This window comes from Balaenoptera ricei, chromosome 12, assembly GCF_028023285.1.
Source record: "Balaenoptera ricei isolate mBalRic1 chromosome 12, mBalRic1.hap2, whole genome shotgun sequence".
NCBI lineage: Eukaryota > Metazoa > Chordata > Mammalia > Artiodactyla > Balaenopteridae > Balaenoptera > Balaenoptera ricei.
In genome coordinates, this window is record NC_082650.1 from 15276339 (window position 1) to 15300934 (window position 24596).

The 24596-nt window shown below is 43.5% G+C and overlaps 1 protein-coding gene across 1 annotated transcript in view; it reads right to left on the reverse strand.

Annotated features, from left to right (window-relative positions):
- Positions 1 to 23700, reverse strand: part of AKAP12 (A-kinase anchoring protein 12) — a 100747-nt gene extending 77047 nt beyond the window's left edge. Inside the window, exon 1 of the mRNA XM_059940984.1 lies at positions 23367 to 23700. Within this exon, the coding sequence (XP_059796967.1) occupies positions 23367 to 23534 (168 nt within the window). The 5' untranslated portion in view covers positions 23535 to 23700. The remainder of the gene's footprint in view (positions 1 to 23366) is intronic.
- Positions 23701 to 24596: the final 896 nt, after the last annotated feature.

Below are 24596 nucleotides of genomic sequence, written 5' to 3' on the forward strand. Positions count from 1 at the left end.
AAGAAAAAGATAAAGTGGGGGTCTTGCAGGGGGATAAGGGTGGGTGGCATCTGTCAGGCAGAAAGGTGATGCCCAGTGAGTGTGGGTAGGAATCAGAGTACCTGGGGAGGCCTAAAGGATGATCACTTAGCTCTCTCCATCAGCAATACCTGAAGAGAAAGGTTCAGAGAGCCCAAAGAATGGATGTCTCCCTATTGGCAATGGAAAAAACTGGCAGCCTGGAGACCTTGCCTTTGAACTATCTCAGCTGCCACTAAAAAGAAACCACATCCCACACCTTCCTGGAACTTGTCACACTCTGTTCCTGCCATTATCCCTGTTATGTTTGCCTGTGAAAAAGCCTTATTAAATTAACAGTGATATGTTACCTTGCCAACCTGTGAGAACAATTATGGTGTCTTTCCATGGTTGCATTCTAGACATTTAATAGGCCCTGATAACAGGAGTCAAAAATGGTATACAATGACTACAGATGCAAAAGCAGGTCCCTTGTTCTACAAGATCTATAACTTACTTGCAAAACTTATCGCAGGAAACAAAGCTGACACTCTGAAGACCACTCTTTTCAAAATAACCCTATTCCAAGCCCTACATTCTCTGTTCACCAGGGTTTTGTGGATTCTGCTGTGACAACTGTCTCTCAAGGCACTGAAAATATTCATGAGTCTTTTAAGGACCCAAATCTACACTTCTGGCTTTAATGTAGCACTATCTGGCACTAAAATGTGACTCTGGGGACTAAGTACTATACTCCAAGTGGACATTGACCAGTGCAAACCACGGGACACTATTTCTATCAATATAGCATAAGAGGGACTTCCCTGGTCGCGCAGTGGTTAAGAATCCGCCTGCCAGTGCAGGGGACGTGGGTTCAATCCCTGGTCCAGGAAGATTCCACATGCTGTGGAGTGGCTGGGCCCACGCACCACAACTACCGAGCCTGTCCTCTGTAGCCCATGAGCCACAACTACTGAGCCCACACGCCACAACTACTGAAGCCGGAGCACCTACAGCCCGTGCTCGGCAGCAAGAGAAGCTACCGCAATGAGAAGCCCGCGCACTGCAATGAAGAGTAGCTCCCTCTGGCCACAACTACAGAAAGCCCGCACCCAGCAACAAAGACCCAATGCAGCCAAAAAAACATAAATAAATAAAGTAATTAATTAATTTTAAAAAATATATATAGCATGAGTATATTTGGTATTAGCCACCTGCTCTCATTTTATACTGTAGTTAACAGAAAATCAATTAAACCCCCAGTGTTTTACTTCCCTTCTGTTTTGGGGTTCTTTTAAAAATTTTTGGCTGCATTGGGTCTTCGTTGCTGCACGCGGGCTTTCTCTAGTTACAGTGAGCGGGGGCTACTCTTCGTTGCGGTGCACGGGCTTCTCTTTTTGCGGAGCACAGGCTCTAGGCACGCGGGCTTCAGTAATTGCAGCACATGGGCTCAGTAGTTGTGGCTCGCGGGCTTTAGAGTGCAGGCTCAGTAGTTGTGGTGCGCGGGCTTAGTTGCTCTGTGGCATGTGGGATCTTCCTGGACCAGGAATTGAACCCGTGTTCCCTGCATTGGCAGGTAGATTCTTAACCACTGTGCCACCAGGGAAGTCCCTCCTTCTGCTTTTAAACTAGATCCTCTTTCATCCTAAATTCCCTCTCATGTTGATCTATCTGCTGGTTTCTCAATAAGCTTAAAAGGGGAAAATATTAAAGAAAGTTTTTAAAAGTTGAAATGACCTAAACCACTGTCGTCCTAACACCTCTTCATTTTCATGTGCTCCCTTCAATTTTTAGCCACATACACACACTTGGATTATATACGGTTCCGCATATTTTCCCCAATTTGAAACCATAACCGTCTTTTTCCCAAGTTGCTACCAATTCTCCTCATGTATCCTTTAACGACAAAGGATCAGGTGTATGTACCACACATAATTCACTTAACCGGTCTTTCAAAATCTTAAACAAGACACCGATAAACATTTGTAACACATTTTATGTAACATAGTTTACCTTCCTTTATATTATTTATTTGCTGAATTTCCAGAACCAGGTGCACTGGAACAAAGGATGCGAACACTTACATGGTTCGATGCATTGCCAAATTGCTCTATAAATTTTTTTTTTTAAGCACGGGAATGGATGCATTTCATGGATGTTTCATAGATGTTTTCCTTCTATCGTATTAGAGGCCCTCCTTGCTCCCCATTCTTCCACAGATCCAGTGCCCTCCTCTGTCTCTACTGGATGCCCTGGGTCTGCCTGCTCCAGTGCATTGAGCTAAACTGGCTCTCCTCTTGATCCCGAAATACTGTCACCATACCTACGTTTGAAAAAAGACGTCATCCAGCATTTGCTTTCTAGCCTAACTTTAAAAAAAATCTTTTCTCAATTTGAGACATCTGCCTTCACTTCTGCTGCAAGGTGATAAAATAGCAGGCAACTCTTACCAGGATGATCAATCGATTATGTTTATTCAACTGTATGTGTGACTAGACCACATTTATAAGGAGAGGTGCTGAACGACTCAGTTTTGTCAGACCTCTCTTGTGAAATCCAGAATCACCATCAGTCCATTCCCCTGAAATCTTATAGTTCAGGAACCTGAACAACAATAAAAGACCAAGAAAGGAAGGAAAAAAAAATTAAATAAATTTGATTATTAGGTTTATTCTCAATTAAGTGAACCCAAGCTGACCCCTAATGATCACCAATTTTTTCTCACACAACTGTTGAGCCATCCATTCTAGGCTGGGAAGGATGTTATAACCTCCATTATCGGTTCCTTCTGATAAGGAAGACTGACTGATGGGGGGATGGATGGGTAAGGAGAAAGAATGGCTTTTATATAGTTATGTATGTACTATCAGATTTTTTAAAGCACTATTATTCTTGAATTTTAAAAACATGAATTTAAGTGGGCCTTTCTCCAGAAAGGTTAATATATTCAAATGTTTGTCTTCTGCTATAATCTTCTACTAGACTTAAAATGCAGCAGAAGAAAATGAACTTGAAAGCTCCTGGGTTAAAGTTGTTTTAGCTAACTGATTTAATGGGTAATGAAATCCCTACAGCGACTAAACTTCAGACAGTAAACAGGAGTTCCCTTCCTCTACTTCGATTTTTGAAAAATTTTTTAGAACGGGCCAACTGGATTCCTATGAAGGAAAGTATTAAACAGTCGTAAGAACCTAAGTCAAATCAGTTAACAAATATCACTTCCTTTTAGTCATTCAGCAATAACATTTTTTTCAGTAAAGAATGTTTTGATTACTAAAAACCATTGAATTGTACACTTTTTTTTTTGGCCTAGCCTAACACTGGACCGCCAGGGAATTCCCCTGACCTGTAACACTTTAAATGGGTGAAATGTATGTTAGGTGAATTATATATTAATAAAACTGTTGCAGAAAGAAAAAAATGCTTTCATTTACATGTATAAATTTAACTTTGTCCTTAAAAACGTAAGCTTTTACTACAAATTCTATTTACTACAGACAAATTCGGTCTGTATCATCCAAATAAATGAGATTTTTGCGTCTGAATTTACTTTTTTTTTTTTTTTAAAGATTTAATTTTATTTATTTTTGGCCGCATTGGGTCTTCGTTGCTGCGCGCGGGCCCTCTCCAGTCGCGGCGAGCAGGGGCCACTCTTCGCCGCGGTGCGCAGGCTTCTCATTGCGGTGGCTTCTCTTGTTGCGGAGCACTGGCTCTAGGCACGTGGGCTTCAGTAGTTGTGGCACACGGGCTTAGTTGCTCCGTGGCATGTGGGATCATCCCAGACCAGGGCTCGAACCCGTGTCCCCTACATTGGCAGGCGGATTCTTATCCACTGCACCACCAGGGAAGCCCCTGAATCTACTTTTTTTACCAGAAATATTACATACATATTTATATTATATAAAAATCTATCTTTAACAGGCATTTGTGATTCCTACTATCTTGATGTAGAATTTGTTGGCAAAAGAACCACCTAGAATTTTGCATTAAATATAGATCTTATTCTTTTATGATGTTAGCAAAGCAACAAAGCAAAACTAGTAAATTGCTTTCAACACATATTTTAGAGCTAATAGGTTCTTGTCTATTGTCCTTAAGGCATTCAAGCATCCTTGCAGAACCACACCTTGCTTAAGCTTTCTTCTTGGTGCACTTAGACTGTTGGGCCATCCGCCAAGCTGATGTTCTCTGTTCCCTTCCTCTCTGTCACACAATCCCTTCTGTGTATCGCTGGCTTTTCTCCCAGAAGTCTCCTCTCCACCTGCCCCAAGCTGGAGACTGCATGGACCATCAGGGAAGAGAGCGGGGGAAGGTATAGACTTGGGGTAGGTGGGCTCAGCTTGAAGGGGCAAAAGACAACAAATTAGAGGTGTCCCTGGCAGAGAGATGGATAGTTTCAGGATTCGACAGCATGTAGTTGTATCGAAAGCCAAGACAGTGCACAAGATATCTCCCAAGAGCTTGTGGAGCAAAAATAACTGAAGAAATAGCAACAGGAGTTTAGTATGTGTTGAATGGATGCCCCAATGACCAGCTTTGCATGGATACAGCTAAAAAAGGACTGAGTTAGAGAAAGCCCAGTAAGTGGTGATTCTAGTTCAGGAAGTAATGGTAATTCTCCTGCCATTAAGTTATCCAGACTCTCAGCGAATCACCATGTGAGACAAAGAGAAAATTTAAGAGAAGACTCTGAAAAAGTCACATGTACACATTTTTCACCTGTAAGGAAGAAATCTAAAGGCTAACAACTTCAATTAATTAACTATCTTTTATATTCAGGCAAAGAAAATGGGCTTAAACTCTGAAGAATAAGGAAATTAAGACCCAAAAAACTTGTTAAAGCTTTAGACTTGAAGTTGTGAAATGTCTCTTTAGCTGTAAAAAAAAGAACTGTAATAGTGTCCACCTGGGAAACAGTCCTGATAAACAATGGCTTCAACTGTTTTATGAAAGAAATTATAAAAAGCTTTAGGAATTTTCTCTTTTTTGGAGGTGGGAAGAGGAGAAGGAAAACAAAGAATTTCTAAACTTTATTTAATTCATACCAGATACCTGCTCGGTGAAAATGAAAATGCCAATAAATCAAACGCTGGAACATTTTAAGTCAATTGGCCATGTTTCTGCTTCAGATAGAATTCCCAAAATAAAAACCAACCCAAGAATGGAATAACTTTATAGCCCAAACTATGTTTCTATACAAATATGATGAAGATACCATAGTTTTCATTTATCTTAAGATGCCCGTAGTGGTAGAAAATTGACTTCAGTTATGTAGACATTTCTCGGTGGCCATGTTACTGCAGTACATGGAAAAGTATTTAAAATCAAACAAAGGCAATAGAAAGAGCTTCCATTTATTGCTACATTCACTGACTGAATGGAAGAAAAATATATAGAAGAGCAAAAGAAAGCATCTAACAAACCACTGGTTTTTATCTTCTCTCCCAACCCTCAAAATGCAACCTGGGGAATGAAGGATAACAAACACATAAGTGTGTGACTGGAGGCAAAGAGGAAAAGTCTGGAGAACACTCTCAGATCACAGGGTTCCAGGTACTTCTACTACCTAACTATCTACATCTATAAAGCAGTCATACACAGAGAAAAATGGCTAGAAGCAGGAAGACTAGTTTGAAGGCTAATGTTGCAGTATATGGCATGAGATAATTAAAATTTGGAAATGAGAAAAAGATCTGAGGAAGCAAGTGAAAGCAAAAGCCAGTAAGACAGAACCATTCTACAAGATGCTAAAGGCACCAGAAGAGAGTTCTCTTATGGCAGGGGTCCCCAAACCCTGGGCCCCGGACTGGTACCAGTCCTGGAGGTGAGCGGCAGGTGATCGAGCAAAGCTTCATCTGTATTTACAGCTGCTCCCCATCACTCACATTACCGCCTGAGCTCCACCTCCTGTGAGATCAGTGGTGGCATTAGACTCTCACAGGAGCTCGAACCCTACTGTGAATTGCGCATGCGAGGGATCTAGGTTGCACGCTCCTTATGAGAATCTAATGCCTGATGATCTGAGGTGGAGCTGAGGTGGTGCTAGGGCTGGGGAGCAGCTGCAAATACAGATTATCATTAGCAGAGAGGTTTGACTGCACAGGGATCATAATAAATCAATTGCTTGCAGACTCATATCAAAACCCTATCAGTGGACTTCCCTGGTAGCACAGTGGTTAAGAATCCACCTGCCAATGCAAGGGACACCAGTTCAATCCCTGGTCCGGGAAGATCCCACATGCCGCGGAGCAACTAAGCCCGTGCGCCACAACTACTGAGCCCGTGCACCACAACTACTGAAGACCACGTGCCACAACTACTGAAGCCTGTGCGCCTAGAGCCTGTGCTCCGCAACAAGAGAAGCCATCGTAATGAGAAGCCTGCGCACCACAACGAAGAGTAGACCCTGCTCGCCGCAACTAGAGAAAGCCCGCGCGCAGCAACGAAGACCCAACGCAGTGAAAAGTTAATTAATTAATTATTTTTTTTTAAAAAGAGAGAGAGAAAAGAATCAAAATAAAATTAAATTAATATTTAAAAAAACAAAACAAAACAAAAAAAACCCTGGGAGAGCACAGTATCCCCGAAGGACAAAGCCTTGATCTGGGCTGGCAAATCAGCTGGGGGATGATCCTTAGAGAGGAAATGGAATGGGTTGTACACGGGGACAGTAGGATGGAGGGTGCACTGGGAGGTCAGGTTGGCAGAGCAAAATGGGAAGGGAGAAAACGGTGATTGTAGGTGCCTGGCATTCAGTTAAACCCAAATGAAAGAGAAAAATGAGTGGTATCGATTCTTTAGGTCATATGACTTGCCTCCAAGCCCAAGAAGCTCTTACAGCCTGGCATCAGCTATCTCCCCTCTCAGTTGGGATGGGAAGAGTGGGGACAGGGTCTGAAATAACCAGTTGGCCCACAAAGATGAATCGTTTGCCATTTACTTGACAGCAGATCGCGTGATACATCCTAAAATACCTAGAGAGGCAGAGCGCCCTGGGATCTGAGGAGGGTCTAGTGTGTCAGCAGTTATTAGGAGCCGTCTTCTCAGCATCACAGCCAAGGCCCATTTCACACTGCAGTGGTCTCATACCCAGCAGTCCCAGCCCGGGACCTGACCAAACCGGGTCGGGGGGGTGCCCTCAAGAGCTAGTGAATCCTCCCAAATGTAAAATAGATAGCTAGTGGGAAGCAGCCGCATAGCACAGGGAGATCAGCTCCATGCTTTGTGACCACCTAGAGGGATGGGATAGGGAGGGTGGGAGGGAGAAGCAAGAGGGAGGGGATATGGGGATATATGTATACATATAGCTGATTCACTTTGTTATACGGCAGAAACTAACACACCATTGTAAAGCAATTATACTCCAATAAAGATGTTAAAAAAAAACCTTCTGTATAAAAAATAAATAAATAAAATTCAAAACAAAACAGAAAAAAAGAGCTAATGAATCAAAAGCTCCATAAATATTCACTTTGTTGGCTCCTTTTTTTTTTTTTTTTTTTTTTTTTAATATGAGGATATATGACCAACCCTCTTTTTTTTTTTAAAGCACTTTTTTTTTTTTTATAGCTACTTTATTTATTTATTTTATTTTATTTTTGGCTGTGTTGGGTCTTCGGTTCATGCGAGGGCTTTCTCTAGTTGAGGCAAGTGGGGACCGCTCTTCATCGCGGTGCGCGGGCCTTTCACTATCGCGGCCCCTCCCGTCGCGGGGCACAGGCTCCAGACGCGCAGGCTCAGTAGTTGTGGCTCACGGGCCCAGCTGCTCCGTGGCATGTGGGATCTTCCCAGACCAGGGCTCGAACCCGTGTCCCCTGCATTAGCAGGCGGATTCTCAACCACTGCGCCACCAGGGAAGCCCATGTTGGCTCCTTTTTTAAATGGGGATGACACCACTTAGCTCATAGAAGTTATAAGTGACTGGTAAGATAGGAAAAAGCATGTACAGGTGCCCCCAAAACTGTCTGGTACCTGATAGATACTCAACCCGACAAATGAGCTGACAGTCAGTGAGAGAAGGGACTACATTTTTTAATATTTCCACACGTACCTGACCCTTAAGGCTGTGGCATTAGTTCATCCCCTACAGCTTTCACCCTTGTAATCAACCCAGAAACACACAGTAAAATAACTGTGTGAGGAGCCTCGGGCATGGGCAGAGCACACAAAACTGGCACAGCAAGGCTCCTCTTCCACTCACAGAAAGTTCATGCTTTGTTTGAGAATAAGCACAGAAAGTTACACTGAGGAAAAGGGTCAATGCGTGGGTATATGAAACATGTTTCTATATGAGCTAATTTTTAAAGTAAATGCAGTATTAGTAAATGTTTACTAAGAAGCAGGAATCATTACTTTATGCCTAGATTGAGTCACTCACACTTAAATGGCCTAAAGCAATCTTACAAGAACATTCCTACACTGATTTTTAGGTTTTCCAAAGGAGAGACTTACTTAAAAATTTAGCTTCGTTAACAATCCCAGGATACAGTTATTTGCTTTGATTTACTTTGATGAGACTCAAGGAAAAAAGAAATCAGTGTGTGTCTCAGCTTCTTATCCGAAGCCAAAATAAGCCAGCTGGTCAGCTCATAGCAAAGGAATCAGAAGCTTTGGGGATTTTTTCCTTCTTCATGACCATAAAAAGCAACAAATGGGTGACATTTCCCTTTACTCTTATTTGCCAGAGGAAGAATTTGCAACTCCATTCAAGAAGGCTCTCTTTTGACCTTCCCCTGATCTTCGTTCAAGTTCACATACAGTTACAATACCTCCAGTATTCACTGCAGGAGCTGGAAAGAGTTTGAGGAACACAATAATTTACAGCATTTAACTCCACAGTAGTCCGATTGTCTTTGGCCCCAGAAAATCTGGTTAAGGGAAAGTTTCAGGACATAATGTGGCTTGTCCTAGGATGTTCAGCTCTACGTGCAATTAATTAAGTGCCATAGAAACTGAGTCAATAAAGTTATTGGACTCACTGCACAGTGAAAATAAAAACTAAACCTGATATGCAATTACCTGGATTATCTGAACAATGAAATAAATCCAAAGTATATTCAATTTCCAAATTTGTAATCATCCTTATTGTTGCTCCCCGCAACCCCCCAAAATATATCAGGAACGCTAAACATAACTTAATGAGGATGTAAAAATATGAAATATTTCATCTCAGGATAATCTGAGGCATTTCCCAATAATGTACATTTAAAAGCTGGGATATATTCCATATTTTTCCATTTTAATCTGAGAGTAAGAATTTCTATACATATGGTTCATTTTAAAAATTAGATATAAAAATGCAATCATTTTTATATGAAAGAAATGAAAATCCATCCTCCTTGCTCCCCTCCTCCAAAAGAGAACAAATTTCCTTAATATCTCAGAATTATTCTCTGTCTCAGCTTCAAAATAGAAAGTTAAGTCCCTGCTTCCACCCTAACAGATGTAGATGTAGATCCCAATTAATTATTGGCTTAACATTGCCAATTACAATAAATGTAGAAGTCACATTCTGGTATTCAAATTCTCCACAGCAGAGCCACAAGATACCTCTCCTGGCTTCTCAATCACCACTCTCTAATTGTGCTCTCTTCACTAGCCTGGCATTTCCCAGTTGTATTTGGGTACCGATGCATACTATATGTCTCCTTTGGGAGAAGCATAATTAATAATAACATATTAAAGGTTCTGGGACTTCCCTGGTGGTCCAGTGGTTAAGACTTTGCCTTCCAATGCAGGGGGTATGGGTTCGACCCCTGGTCAGGGAGCTAAGATCCCACGTGCATCACGGCCAAAAAACTAAAACATAAAACAGAAGCAATACTGTAACAAATTCAATAAAGACTTTAAAAGTGGTCCACATCAAAAAAAACTGTAAGAAAATAAAATTAAATAAAATAAAGGTTCTGCAAAAGTCCTGCAGTTAAAAAATGAAATCTTTAACCCAACTTTTCCTAGACTATTTTTCACTCAGTATTTGTCTCAACATGATGAGGTTCTCTCTTGCCTCCTTATTTCATTATTTATTTTTATTATTTTAAAAAATTACTTAATTATTTTCTTGCCTCCTTCTCTCAAGCATCTCCACTCTTCAGCAATTCACCATAAATTCCATTTCCTCTGTCTTAGTTCGGGCTGCTATGACAAATTACCATAGACTGGACAGCCAAGGCAACTAACATTTATTTCTCACAGTCCTGGAGGCTGAAAGTCCAAGATGAAAGTGTAAGCTGATTTGGTTCTTAGTGAGAGTTCTCCTCCTGCTTTGGAGAGGGTATCTTTTGGGGGGTGGGGAGGGCAGCAAGCTCTCTGGTGTCTCCTCTTATAAGGGCACTAATTCCTTAATAAGGGTTCCACCCTCATGACTTAATTACCTCCCAAGGACTCCATCTCCTAATATCACCACACTGGGGATTAGAGTTTCAACATATGAATTTTGAGGGACACAAACACTCAGTCCATAGCATCCTCCATGCCACCTTTCCTGCTACCCCAGTATGTGCTCTCTCTCTTGCCTTTGAACCCTGTCATGTTAGTGCCTCTTTGTCCAGCACTCAGCTACAATTCAGGGCAAGATATGCTTTCCACAGGCTTAAGTCCACAATAAACTGTGGGCACTATGGTCACACTTAGGTAGAGCGGACTCAGCTGGTTCCCGCAGCACTTAATCTTGGCAGCAAAGAAATACCCCCAGTTCACTTAAAAGGTACTCTCTAATTTTCCTACGTATACTTACACATCACCTGCCTATTTACTACTTAAAAAAATTTTATTCCAAGATTGTGCAATTAAGAGAAAACACTTATCACATCTATGATTTTCTTTTTTTTTTTTTAAATAAATTTACTTATTTTATTTATTTATTTATTTTAGGCTGCATTGGGTCTTCATTGCTGCATGCGGGCTTTCTCTAGTTGCAGAGAGTGGGGGCTACTCTTCGTTGCGGTGCGCAGGCTTCTCATTGCGGGGGCTTCTCTTGTTGCAGAGCACAGGCTCTAGGCGCAGGCTTCAGTAGTTGTGGCTCGCGGGCTCAGTAGTTGTGGCTCGCAGGATCTAGAGCACAGGCTCAGTAGTCGTGGCACACGGGATTAGTTGCTCCGCGGCATGTGGGATCTTCCCTGACCAGGGCTCAAACCCGTGTCCCCTGCATTGGCAGGCGGATTCTTAACCACTGTGCCACCAGGGAAGCCCACATCTATGGTTTTCCAGTCACTAGTCTATAGCCCTAACTCTTTTTGGTGTTGGGAGTACAGGCGCATGTGGTGAATCTGTTACTTTTAGTCCAGCCCTCCTAGAAACTAACAAGTTAATTTAGCCACCTAATTTGCCTAAGACTAAAGAACCCTGAGTAAGGAATTAGCGAGGACCCAGCAATCATAAGGACTGCTTGAGAAACTTTCTCTGACAAATGTAAGGCTTTAAACCATGACCTACTTCCCTGAAGTAGAATGCATTCTTCGCATTCCTCCCTGTCCTGGAGGACTGTTTATCAGGCACAGTTCCAGAAGTGACTTGAAATCTCTGTCACTGTTGCAATTCTAGATAACATTGTAGGTCCTCTTAGCTCCATTTAGGACAAAAATCTTTTCAGCATTCAAAAGACCTTAGTGTGTCTTTAATTAATAACGAAAGAACAACCAATCTGCATTTTAATTGAGGCGAAACAAATTTCCTATATTGCAAACAAAACAGACAGATCTAACACTGCCATCAAACTGAATTTAAAGGAAACTTAAACTCCTGAAGGTTTAAAAAAAAAATCAGATATAAAGATCAAATCAATTTGAGTTTTGCTCCCGGTACTGTCAAGAATTTTTTGTTTAAATTTTATACACTTTTGTCAGGATTGGAGAAAAGATCTTAATAATCCGGACTGATTTAGTAAACTTTAGTGCTGACATTTTCCACTGCTTTTCAGTAACTTACTTCATATAAAACAGAGCAGAACAAGAACAAAAATTTCCACTCAAATATTTAGATTAACATTATAGGAGTCAGGAACTCATGTCTAAATATTGGTTAAACGTGTCATTTCTGAAATAATTAAGAAAAATTCGTCATAGAGAGACTGTCTAATTTTTAGCAATTTCCTGTAGATTTCAATCCCTTCTCCACCTCCCCCATCCCACCCCAGTTGGTACTGCAGTGTATATCAATTGTAAATTCAACCACATCTAAGGTTGAACTTTGCATAGCATTCAACGTTACTGGTGTGGAATAAGACTGTTTTACATACATACCCAAGTGAAGGATAATTCAAACACAAGTTTCTTAAAAAGCATTATGCAAGCAGTTTGTTACCTTAGTGAAAAATTACCACCCAGAACTGAAAATGTAAAAAAAAGCTAACAACCATAACATACATCAACAATCTTGTTTTATGCATCACAACAATATGTATTTCAAAGAGTAAGGAAAACCATCAAGGACGTGATGAAGCATGGCTTCAATAAGGATGGTCAATATCTGGAGCGAGGACAGAAAATTGATCATGAAGCAGACAGAACCCAGAGCCTTATGTAATGGCTCAATTCAGTAAGAAATCATACGCTCAGACATGGAGAAAAATAGCAAACCATAAATCGTCCTCCGAACGACACACTGAAGGGCATACGCTGGAGATGGAAAAAATTGCGAAGAAGAAATATCTTCTTTGAAAGTGAAGATAAACCTTCGCCAAGCCACCTAGATTCTTTGCCTACAAATGGAAGAAATGCTAGTCAACCATCAGTCTCTTTCATTTTTAGGTGGACCCAGATGTGCTGTGGTAAACTAGTCACTGTTGCATGATGAAGCAGTGACCCAATGGCTGGTGGAGCCAGTGCCATCTGTTTTCACTAGTCTTCTCCTCTATTAATATTCACTGTTGGTTCCACCTTCTCCCCAGCCGCCACTCTCAGCTCCTTCAGTGTCATCATCTCTTACCCTGTGATATTTAATCTTTCCCTGTGCCCCCCACTCTGCAAGCCTGGATTGCTCCCAGTGCCGGTGATCTGGGCTCTCAGCAGATCACTACTTAGAGAAACGCTGCTGATCTCATGGATGCCCTCTGTCATTCCCTAGACTCTGCTGCAAACCTCTTCTTAACATTAAAAAAAAATCCCAAGCTGTTACTATCAAGTGATGTTCTCTCTTCTACAGATACTCTTGGTTTAAGCGGTTGTTTGGCACAGTTGGTTACACAGCAATAGACAACTGAAACCGACATCCTGAGGGGAACGTCCTTGTCTACTAGAGAAACTGAGGCACTCCGTATTCCAAGTCTTGAAACCTCAGCTGTTTTTGGCTGCCCCCGTGCCGAGCCTACACCCTGCACCCATCCCACCGCACGGGCTAATATGTGCCCCCCATGCTCCTAGGGGTGTCCTCTCTGCCGAGTGTGAGAGGGTCTGCCTCTTTGCTTTGTTTTTTATCGGAAGCCTTCACTTCACTGGCTCTCTGCTGCCTGTGCAGCTCTTACCATGACTGGCTGCAATTCTATCGGCATCTTCCCATTATCCTCTTACAACATTCAGCTCTTTCATATGCCCTGTACCTCCTGGCCTCCCGACTAATGGCCTTTATCTGCCTCCAACACTTGCCAAGATCTTCTTTTCTTTGTACATCAGTTATCTGGACAATTCACTGAATAGACATGTACCAACTAATGGCAATTCTTCTATTGTCTATCCAACTTATTTGAATCTTTCTTATTGAATCTTTTCCTCTAGAGGGATCCTATACCTCACCTAGATCCTGAGGTGCTCAAGGATAATGCTGTGTGTAATTTACCTCAGGAAGCATCTAGACCAGGGCCTTTCATAGGCTAAGTGGTTAGGAAATACTTGAGTGACTATTTTTAATGCATAATGTTATCACACACCAAGAAAATATATTCACTTCTGAAGACAACACAGGCTCCCCACTTTTTTATATTTATGTGTGCATAAACTTACGATAGCCACGAGACGGGGGTGAGCCCAGAGATGTAGAATATAAAGGTATTTTAAACCATGGGTCTGTCATTAAAATCGATTACATTCTTAGCCACTCTCTTAATGCTTTTAACTATGTGTACAAATAAAGAGTAGGAAAAATTTTTAAAGTAAAAAGACATCAATAAACATATATGCATATGGAAACTCGAGTTTTAACCGGAGGGACTATTTAGTCAATAGTACTGGAACAACAGGTAACCAGTATGGAAAACGAATTAAATTTCTCCCTCTAGACAGAAAATAATCCATTTTAGTGGAATGGGTGCACTTTCACCTTTTTTTTAGCACCTGAGCTCTGGGATTTCTCTCTTCTTCCATCCCCAGTTCCCGGAGTACAGGTGCCAGTAAAGAAATGTTAATGAAATCAAGTGGTGGGGAAAGCCAGACAGCCCTCTTACACTTTTTGTTTGTTTGTTTAATTAAAAAAAAATTTGGGCTTCCCTGGTGGCACGGTGGTTAAGAATCCGCCTGCCAATGCAGGGGACACGGGTTCGAGCCCTGGTCCGGGAAGATCCCACATGCCGCGGAGCAACTAAGCCCATGCACCACAACTACTGAGTCTGCACTCTAGAGCCCACGAGCCACAACTACTGAAGCCCGCGCGCCTAGAGCCTGTGCTCCACAACAAGAGAAGCCACCGCAATGAGAAGCCTGCGCACCGCAACGAAGAGTAGCCCCCACTCGCCGCAACTAGAGAAAGCCCGCGTGCAGCAGCAAAGACCCAATGCAGCCAAAAAAATTAAATAAATGAATAAATAAATAAATTTATTAAAAAAAAATTTTTTTTAGACAGCCCCCTCTTCTGATCTTCAGCTACTTGGCTAGGTGTTAAGACTTCTTCAGGGATTTTCAGACCAGCCAAAGGCCATAAACTAAGCCATCAGCTACTGTCTACTTACCCAACACAAGTGACGTTTTAAATTGATAAATGAGGGATGAGGATTAAGAGGCAGTCCGGTGGGAACGAAAAGTGAACTTTGACAAGTAGCTCCTGGCTCAGAAACGATGAGAGCATTTGATTCCACACCTATTTACCCTGAAGAGCACATTCCATTCAGAAAAAGCCTCTACTAGTAGCACACTTGGTTTCAAGACAGTGGAATAGGGACTTCTCTGGTGGCGCAGTGGTTAAGAATCCGCCTGCCAATGCAGGGGACATGGGTTCGAGTCCTGGTCCGGGAAGATCCCACATGCCGCGGAGCAACTAAGCCCATGCGCCACATCTACTGAGCCCGTGAGCCACAGCTACTGAAGCCCTCGCACCTAGAGCCCGTGCTCCGCAACAAGAGAAGCCACCGCAATGAGAAGCCCGCGCACCACAACAAAGAGTAGCCGCCGCTCGCCGCAACTAGAGAAAGCCTGTGCACAGCAACGAAGACCCAGTGCAGCCAAAAATAAAAAAAATAAATTAAAAAAAAAAAGTAGAATAAAGGAGGGAAATTATGTAGGAGAAATGTTTCCCTTTATTTTCTCCTCTGTTGTGGGGAGGGGAAACACCTAATTCTTCTAGCATCATCTGAAACCCTCCCTCCACCCACACAAGCACCAATGTCCATCAGTCTGTGCTGCTGTTACCTCTGAATGCCTCGCCCAGGTCTACACCCCAAACTGCTTCCTCCAGGCAATGGTGGCCTAACTAGGCCAATTAGGATCCCTGATGAGCATTAAGGCTACAGAATCTCAGACGCTGGGGTGGCCTGGGATTCTGATTGAATAATCTAGAAGGGGGACCAGTGGTGTCTTTAAAAAGCTCCCCAGGTGACTCAACTGCACAACCAGGTTTGGGAACCACAGAAAATTTAATCTCTCCAAACTCCACAATTTGCAATGTCTGCATATGATGAACAGAAGATCTGCCAATGATTTATAGTAATCTCCCCTTCTTAAAATTTGGCTTATCTCATTTACATAACATCATGAAGAAACTGTAGGGAAGATGAAAACCTTTGAACTTGAATGAATACTTGTATTAAGAGAAGCCTAACAGTGTCCGGGAAAGACCCTGTAGTTTCCAGTGCTTTGAACACCTACATTTTCCTGGGAAAACACATTTATTCCAGTTAACAGAGCCAGGCTGTCATTTGTTATGAGAAATGAGAACAGCGCCCAGGGGAGGGGACTACTGTTTTCCCAGGAGGTGGATTTCTGCTGCCCGCAATCCCTGATTCCAACATTTCATGGATCAGATGTATGAAGAAATTTCTGGCAACTGGATGATTTTAGATTGTTCCCAGAGGAGAAATTTTTAAACTGATAGCTAAAGAAGTAGGTCATTGCAAAGTCAATCCAAGTAAATAAAATTAAAGACAGTTTACTAATTTGGGAAGGAAAGGGAACAATACCTCAGCCCCCTTTTTACTCTAAACTTGCTTTTTCCCAATTTTGATTAATTTCTGGAGGGAAAAAGTCTTTTAAAGTTAACTAGCAATAAAATAAACTATACCCTTTAATGCTCTGAAAGCCAGTCCAGTTCCTGATGGAGTGGTGCACAGAAAAAAAGCGTATGGTCAATATACCTGACAGGGCACCCAACTTCATAATTAAAAATGCATCGAGGAAACTGAGGTGCCAACTGAGGTACAGATTGGCAAATACTACAAAAATCTTCTATCCACTGAGGCAAGGGAAAGTGAGTGCTGCTCTCCACAGAGTAGGGATGCAAAGTGGATGAATCTCTTTGGAAAGTAAATTTAGCAAGGACTATCAAAATTTTAAATGCATGTAAATCCTGTGATCCAGCAATCCCACTTCCAGAAATATATCCTAGAGATACATTCACACACATACAAAGATGTCTGAACTAGGATATTCCCTGTGTCAATTTAATATAACAAAAGACTAGGAAAATCTAAATATAAACACAGGGGATTGGTTAAATCATTACGGTACTTCAATCCATAAATGAGAAATTTATGTAGCCAATAAGAATGAGGGTAGATCTTTATGTCCTGATATGAAAAGATATCCAAACTCTAAAGTTGCAGAATATATGTGTTATGATCTTATTTGTTGAAAGCAAAAGATAGAGCTATTCTTATTTATATACTTGCACATGCATAAAGCTTTTAAAAGAATATGCTAGAAACAACCAACATTGATTTCAAACTATTGTTAACAGTGAGTACTTTACGGGTGGGGAGGAACACGAGGCTTTCCCTTTTTACCATACTCTACAAATTAAGGATCTCAACCATTAACATTTTTAGAAAAAGAAACATTAAATGAATCCTGTTCGCTATGACTTTAAATAAAAATCATTTTAAGGGCTTCCCTGGTGGTGCAGTGGTTGAGAATCTGCCTGCTAATGCAGGGGACACGGGTTCGAGCCCTGGTCTGGGAAGATCCCACATGCCACGGAGCAATTAGGCCCGTGAGCCACAACTACTGAGCCTGCGCATCTGGAGCCTGTGCTTCGCAACAAAAGAGGCCACGATAGTGAGAGGCCCGCGCACCGCGATGAAGAGTGGCCCCCGCTTGCCACAACTAGAGAAAGCCCTCGCACAGAAACGAAGACCCAACATAGCAACCAATCAATCAATCAATAAAAATAAATAAATAAATCTTAAAAGCAGAAACCTACCACTTAAAAAAAAAGAATCATTTTAATAAGAGTAAGCAAGTACTGGGCTTCCCTGGTGGCGCAGCGGTTGAGAATCTGCCCGCCAATGCAGGGAACACGGGTTCGAGCCCTGGTCTGGGAAGATCCCACATGCCGCGGAGCAACTGGGCCCCTGAGCCACAACTACTGAGCCTGCGCGTCTGGAGCCTGTGCTCCGCAACGAGAGGCCGCGATAGTGAGAGGCCCGCGCACCGCGATGAAGAGTGGCCCCCGCTCGCCGCAACTAGAGAAAGCCCTCGCACAGAAACGAAGACCCGACACAGCCAAAAATAAATATAAAGAAATAAAAATTAAAAAAAAAAAAGAGTAAGCAAGTACTTTTGATCATCTTTTTATAAAGCCTTTATTATTCAAGAATGATGATGTCAGGTCTACAGTCAGATTTAAATTAAGTAAACTTAATTATTCACGGTAAGAAATAAAAATGTATATATAATCAAAATTATTACAGATTAATATCTTCACCTTAATCCTTTTATTAGATGTACTAACAAGTAAGAACATAGGTATAAAACCCAACCCATTCTCTAATAAGGTGCTAACTTGCAGGAAAATAGCCCAAAATCTAAACAGACAAGACAAATAATGATAATTATAGATTTTTAAATAATTTATTGAAAATAAGCTTGCTGGGCTTCCCTGGTGGCACAGTGGTTAAGAATCCACCTGCCAATGCAGGGGATACCGGTTCGAGCCCTGGTCCGGCAAGATCCCACATGCCGCGGAGCAACTAAGCCCGAGCGCCACAACTACGGAGCCTGCACTCTAGAGCCCGTGAGCCACAACTACTGAGCCTGCATGCCACAACTACTGAAGCCCGCGCGCCTAGAGCCCATGCTCTGCAACAAGAGAAGCCACCACAATGAGAAGCACGCCCACCACAAGGAAGAGTAGCCCCCGCTCGCCGCAGCTAAAGAAAGCCTGCATGCAGCAACGAAGACCCAATGCAGCCAAAAATAAATGTAAATAAATTTTTTAAAAAAGAAAGAAAGCTTGCCTATTTACAAGATATAATGCATCTCCCTCCCAAACCCAGCTTTTTCCATATTTTTCTATTATTTTAAAATGAAACTTCTTCTAAACTATACTTTTTTAGGTTATAAGAGAACTAAGAATTGGCTTCAAGGATTTTTAGTTTTATATTTTTCATGTGATAAAAGTACTGATATATTTTTCTCACAACGCTAAGTGCTGTAAATTCTAATTTCTCATTTCATGAATGACTACAGCATTAAAAATTATAGAGGCCAAGGACAAGCACCATTTAGCTGGATTTTCTTTTCATTGGTATTCCTGTAACACTGAATAGGTGTTAAAACTGGTAAAGAAAAAGAAACCATTCCTTAGTACCTTTTATTTTATTTTTCTTTCATTTTTTAAAAAACATTTATTTATTTATTTGGCTGTGTAGGGTCTTAGTTGCGGCGCGTGGGCTCTTTGTTGTGGCGCGAGGGCTTCTCTCTAGTTGTGGCACACGGGCTCCAGAGCACGCGGGCTCAGTAGTTGCAGTGCGTGCGTGGGCTTGGTTGCCCTGCGGCATGTGGGATCTTAGTTCTCCAACCAGGGATCGAACTCGCGTCCCCTGCATTGGAAGGTGGATTCTTAACCACTGGACCACCAGGGAAGTCCCCTTTGTACCTTTTAAAACAAAACATTTTATTTATTATCCTGTAAGATACCAAGCTGGAATCATCCTTTTAATGTAGTTTAAAGCTATCCCGGCACAGAGATTAGTCAAAGCACAGCGAATTCAAAGACGATGCACATTTGGGGCCTGTTCCTCATCAAGGGAAGTATTTTAAGTGGAAATCTTCACTGACCTCACAAATCTAAGAGCTTAAAAGGCTATAGTGGATTAAAGGGAAGGCACTGCAGTCCCCACAGGCTATCGGTATCCTAAACGACCATCTTCACACCCACAGCTCCAATTTCTAGACTGTGTTCTAATCAGAAAGTAGTACCTCTTATAATCTGAGGGAAATGCACATGAATACAGGTAGCCACACAAAAAACCCCACTCTGTTAACATATAATTCTCTCGAAATCATCTTAAATTCTGGCCCTCCTAGTGTAAAACTGGTGACAATCACATTACAGCCATCTCCATTCCCATTTTGTAAACACAGGGTAAGTGGGAAACCGCACATACCTTGTGCTGGGAGAGGAATTATGAAATGCAGCTGGCCAAACCAATTGTCTGTATTTTTTTTAATTTTAAATTTTATTTTATTTATTTATGGCTGTGTTGGGTCTTCGTTTCTGTGCGAGGGCTTTCTCTAGTTGCGGCGAGCGGGGGCCACTCTTCATCGCGGTGCGCAGGCCTCTCACTGTCGTGGCCTCTCGTTGCGGAGCACAGGCTCCAGACGCGCAGGCTCAGTAGTTGTGGCTCACGGGCCTAGTTGCTCCGCGGCATGTGGGATCTTCCCAGACCAGGGCTCGAACCCGTGTCCCCTGCACTGGCAGGCAGATTCTCAACGACTACGCCACCAGGGAAGCCCCAACTGTCTGTTTTAATGCACAAAAGGTAAGGGCGTCCTTAACTTTATTAATTGGGACAGTGGATTCTTCTATTTGAATACATCTATTTGAGTCACAGCTCTTGTAACCAAATGGAACCACAGCTTGAAAGACTGACAAGGGTCCCAGTCTCCCCACCTGCCGGGGACCTAGGCCTCACACTGTTGCAACTGAGAACTGTTCCATTTCTAGCTCTGAGTCACTGAACAGAAAAGACAGAAGGGCTAATTTAGAGGATTGTGATGGTCCAGATTTAGCCTGAAGCTTGGCTCCAGAAATCAAGATTTGCCAGAGATATGGAAGTTTGTCACTGGCCACCCCACCCTACACTGCTACCTGAGTGAAAACAGGCTTTTCATCTTTTAAAAGCAGATGACTTCAAATGTTTAAAAGCAGATGATTGAGAAATACCATGAGGCTTTGTTTACCACCTGTGTTCAGGTGGTCTAATCTTCCTGCACCCTGCAGTGGCCAAAATGGCAAACTCAAAATTAAACCTGGAAAATAACTGATCAAGCCATTTCCCCTCAGAATTAACATACAAAGATTGACTGGAAGATAAGACTCCTTCCATTTCCATTAAAATACATCACAGATAAAACCAGGACTTGTCTCAGTGCATCTAAACCTGAGGCTTCAGTAATCAAGTTTTACCAATGGGGAAAAAAAATCTGCTAACAGCCTTTAATTAATGATCAGCATTCTACTGGGGGAGGAGGGAAGCACTAGTCTAAACCTCCCCAAATGTCCACAGACCCAATCAAAAAAGCTCAAGATGTAATTCATCACTAATCCAATGTATGAAGTGGTCTCATCTGAGCCACTTGCACTTATAATGCATTTGTTTATTTGAGATTAAAGGCAATTTGAAACTGCAACGGTAACAAGCCATTCTAAAGAAGCAGAAATCAGAGTCCCCAAATCTTAGTTTTTTGCTAGATATTCACCTGGTCTGTGAATAACCAGACTCACTTTGACTTAGTCACTGTCTGATAAGTGACACAGATCATGATGATGGGAAAGTCAAAGAACAAGTAGATGGGCCAAGGTATTCCCCAACTTGACAGTCTCCAATCAAACTCAGGGAGCCAGCATCATCCTACCGGCCAGCCACACACGTCACACATGGGGCAACACCTGTTATGAGCCAAACCAGATATGGTCCCTGCCCTTGTGGAGCATTCAGAACAGCCAGAAGAACACAAGTCACTAAACCCACAAATATGGAAACTGCTGGAAAGAAGAGTCCATGGTGCTATGGGAACCCAGAATGGCAGATGAGATTACTCAGAGGTCAAGAACTGGGGCTGAACAGGGCAAAGAGGGGAGGCAAAAGCTATGTGCTGAATCATTCTTAATTAGACCATCCTTTTGAAAAGACTTAGGTCTTCAAAACCTGAGTAATAAATTTTGCTAGTTGAAATGAAAAACTACACATTTTCTAAGGATACATGCAAGTTTATTGATTTGTCTCCAAATTGATAACTGGGCCGTATGCCAAAAAGTTCAATGATATTCTGGATGTCACTTAGGTAATTTTTTAAAGGAGGTCATCTGGCTGTTTCAAGATGGTGGTGACTAAGAAAAAGGGAGGATAAGGTTATGGAAGAAAGATAAAGAGAACAGAAAGGAAGGAATATTTTAAATGAACGCACTGAAGTTATTGAGAAGGGAATAAGTACCATATCTCAGTGTGAACTGTTGATAAGACCTGAAGGACTGGTAAAAGCCAAGGAAAAAAATGTTCCCCAGCTGCAAGCTTTTAGCAACTACACCTTAAAATTACTTTCATTATTACCGGACTCTAAATACTGGTTATACAGCCATTTTGACAGTAGTTGGCATCAAAAAGTGATGTACAGTAAATATTAAAACCTAACTGAGATCTCAAAAGGATATAGTACATTTCTTAGGCATCTCTTAGAAAATCTAGACATTCCAGGCACAGTTGGTACTTGTGAGCATCTACAGCTCTAGGGATCGTGGGTTTTACAAGTAGTTATGTTAACGACTAGAGGTAATCTAGTTAACGGCAGTCTCTCAGCTCAAACTAAACTAGGACAGCGAAAAGGTCAAGGCGATTAGGTCATATAATTGTGTGATTTTTACCTAGATTTCAGGGTTGTTGTTTTTTTCCCCCCCGCACTGTAAACATCTATACTTCCTGAGATAACTCCTAAAGGTCCTCATGTACTCTGTATATCCTCAAATTTGACACAAGGGGTTTTCTTTTTTTCCTTTTAAGTATTAAATATGGTTATCCACATCTTCTATAAAAATATCACAAAAAGGGTTGGGTGAAGCCTGGCTAACGAACATACATGCTGGAAAATAGATCTAAAAGACAACGATCTGAACAAGTCACAATCTTGGCGACTGTAGTCGCCAAGAACAAATATTTCAGCCTTGAAGACTGAGACTATAAAATGCAAAATGTCTAGGAGGTTCAGCACTGCCTCCAGAGACCAGAGTAGAGGGAATGCTGGCTTACGCCTCTGACCGCATCCTTTGAGAACTTCTAACTACTCCTCCAGTATTTGTTTATCCAACTGAGTGCAATGAACTGAGCGAAAAGGAGGACGCCGCCGTGTTTGCGAAACCTGTCATTCCTTCTGGAAATGCAGCGTCGGCTCAGATTTTCTCTGGCTCCGAGCGAGCTACACCCCAGGCTTTCTCTGCATCAGGAAGGCGGTGTCTGCTCGAGCCGCTGCCGCAGGAGGACTGGGTACCAAACCCGGGTCGCTCCAGACACAGCTGGTATCACGGACAGTGCGCTGCGGGGAACCCAACAGCGGACTTTCCGCTGGGGGAGGTAGGAGGGCGGGGGCTCGACACTCTCGGCTCGGGGGTCAGTCCTCCGCGGACTCCCGCAAGCAGCTCGCCGGTACCGGGCTGGGTCGCTCCCACCGGAAGAGCGTGGAGAAAGGCTCAGTTAGCGGCGGGCAGCCGGCGGATTTTATTACTGCGGATGGCGCAGTCGCCACCCCTGGAGACCCACTACAAAGATGCAAGCCCCCCGCCGCGCTCGCCGCTGCTGTGGTCCCGCCCCGGCGCTAAAGACCCTGAAAAGCCTAGAAAGAGGGATTTATGCTCCCGAGTTTGCAGATGGGCTGGACCGGCCGGGAAGTTATCGCAGGCGGAGATCAAGGGACGCCCCCCAACACACACACACACACACACACACACACACACACACACACACACACACACACCCCACCCTCCGCCTCCCCGGGGCAGGTGGCCCGGCGCGCCGGTACCTTGGTGGTGGGGTCCGCAGGGGCGATGGTCGCGTCCGCCGACGATCCGGGCGCCGCCTCCGCCGCAGAGCCTCCGCCGCTGGGCTCGGGCTCGGGCTCGGCCGGCGTCGCGCTCCCCGCCTCCGGCTGCTCCGGGCTCCTCTGTTCGGTGGAGCTCCCGGCGCCCATGGCTTGTCTGCGGTTCTCCCGCGCCCAGCAGCCGGGTTACGCCTTCCCCAAATAGCAGGGACGCGGAGAAGAGCCAGGAGCCGTGCGCCCGCGAGGTCCCAGGGGCGCCTTCCTCTCCCGTCGTCCTCCTCCGAACCCGCCCAGACAGCGAATGAAGGAGACGCGCTCGCTGCAAACTCCTTAAAAGAAAAAAAAAAAAAGCCACCTCTTCGCCTCCTCCTCCTCCCCCTTGTTTTCCCCTCGCTTCATCACATGAGCACAGCCCCAGACACGCCTTGCAGCATCTCCTGCTGGGCTGCTAGGACCCGAGGAGCGGCCGGAGCCTCGAGCCAAGGGCCAGGCGAGCAGCCCACGCGACCCCCAGGACGCCTCCCGTTCCTGTACGGGGACAGGAGCTGGGGGACCACCACCCAGCGCTGCCTCCCCGAAGGGGAGGGGAGGGCGAGAAAGAGGGGAGGGCAGAAAGCCCCCCGAGGAGATCGGATTCCCTGGGGGTTTATTAAATGATTGATGACCCGAGGCAGGACTTCTGCTGCAGCCCACTTTCAGCTGGCCCAGAAGCGAACCCAGATCCCCGTTTGCTTGCCTTCAGAGTGTTTGCTTCCTCCCCATTAGCAGGAGAAAGGCAAGCGCTCCTGGGCTCCTCCGGAGTCTGACCATATTAGGACACCTCACGTGGCAGGAGCTGGGAACCAAGAGGTTAATACAGTCAGACCACGGATGAGGTGGCCCGGCGGCCCCACGCTCTCCTATCACCCGGAACAAGTGATATCAGGCGATGCCGTGGGCAACACCGACTGCCCTCCTTCCCCGGGGAATCTGGGGAATTGAGACTGTTACTGGAAATGTGCCTGTCCTTAAGGGCCTGATGCTGGCGGTCCAGGCCACCTCTCCCTCACGCCACCGCTGAAACAGGATGACATGGATCTGCTCGTTTGCTGTCAGTATTTCTCCATTGATAAGGGCTTTCAATAATAACTGCCTAAGTGGCTTGCATTCTGTCCCTTCATACTCTTGAATATAATACTTGTCATATGAACATAGCAGGCAGTCAATATATAT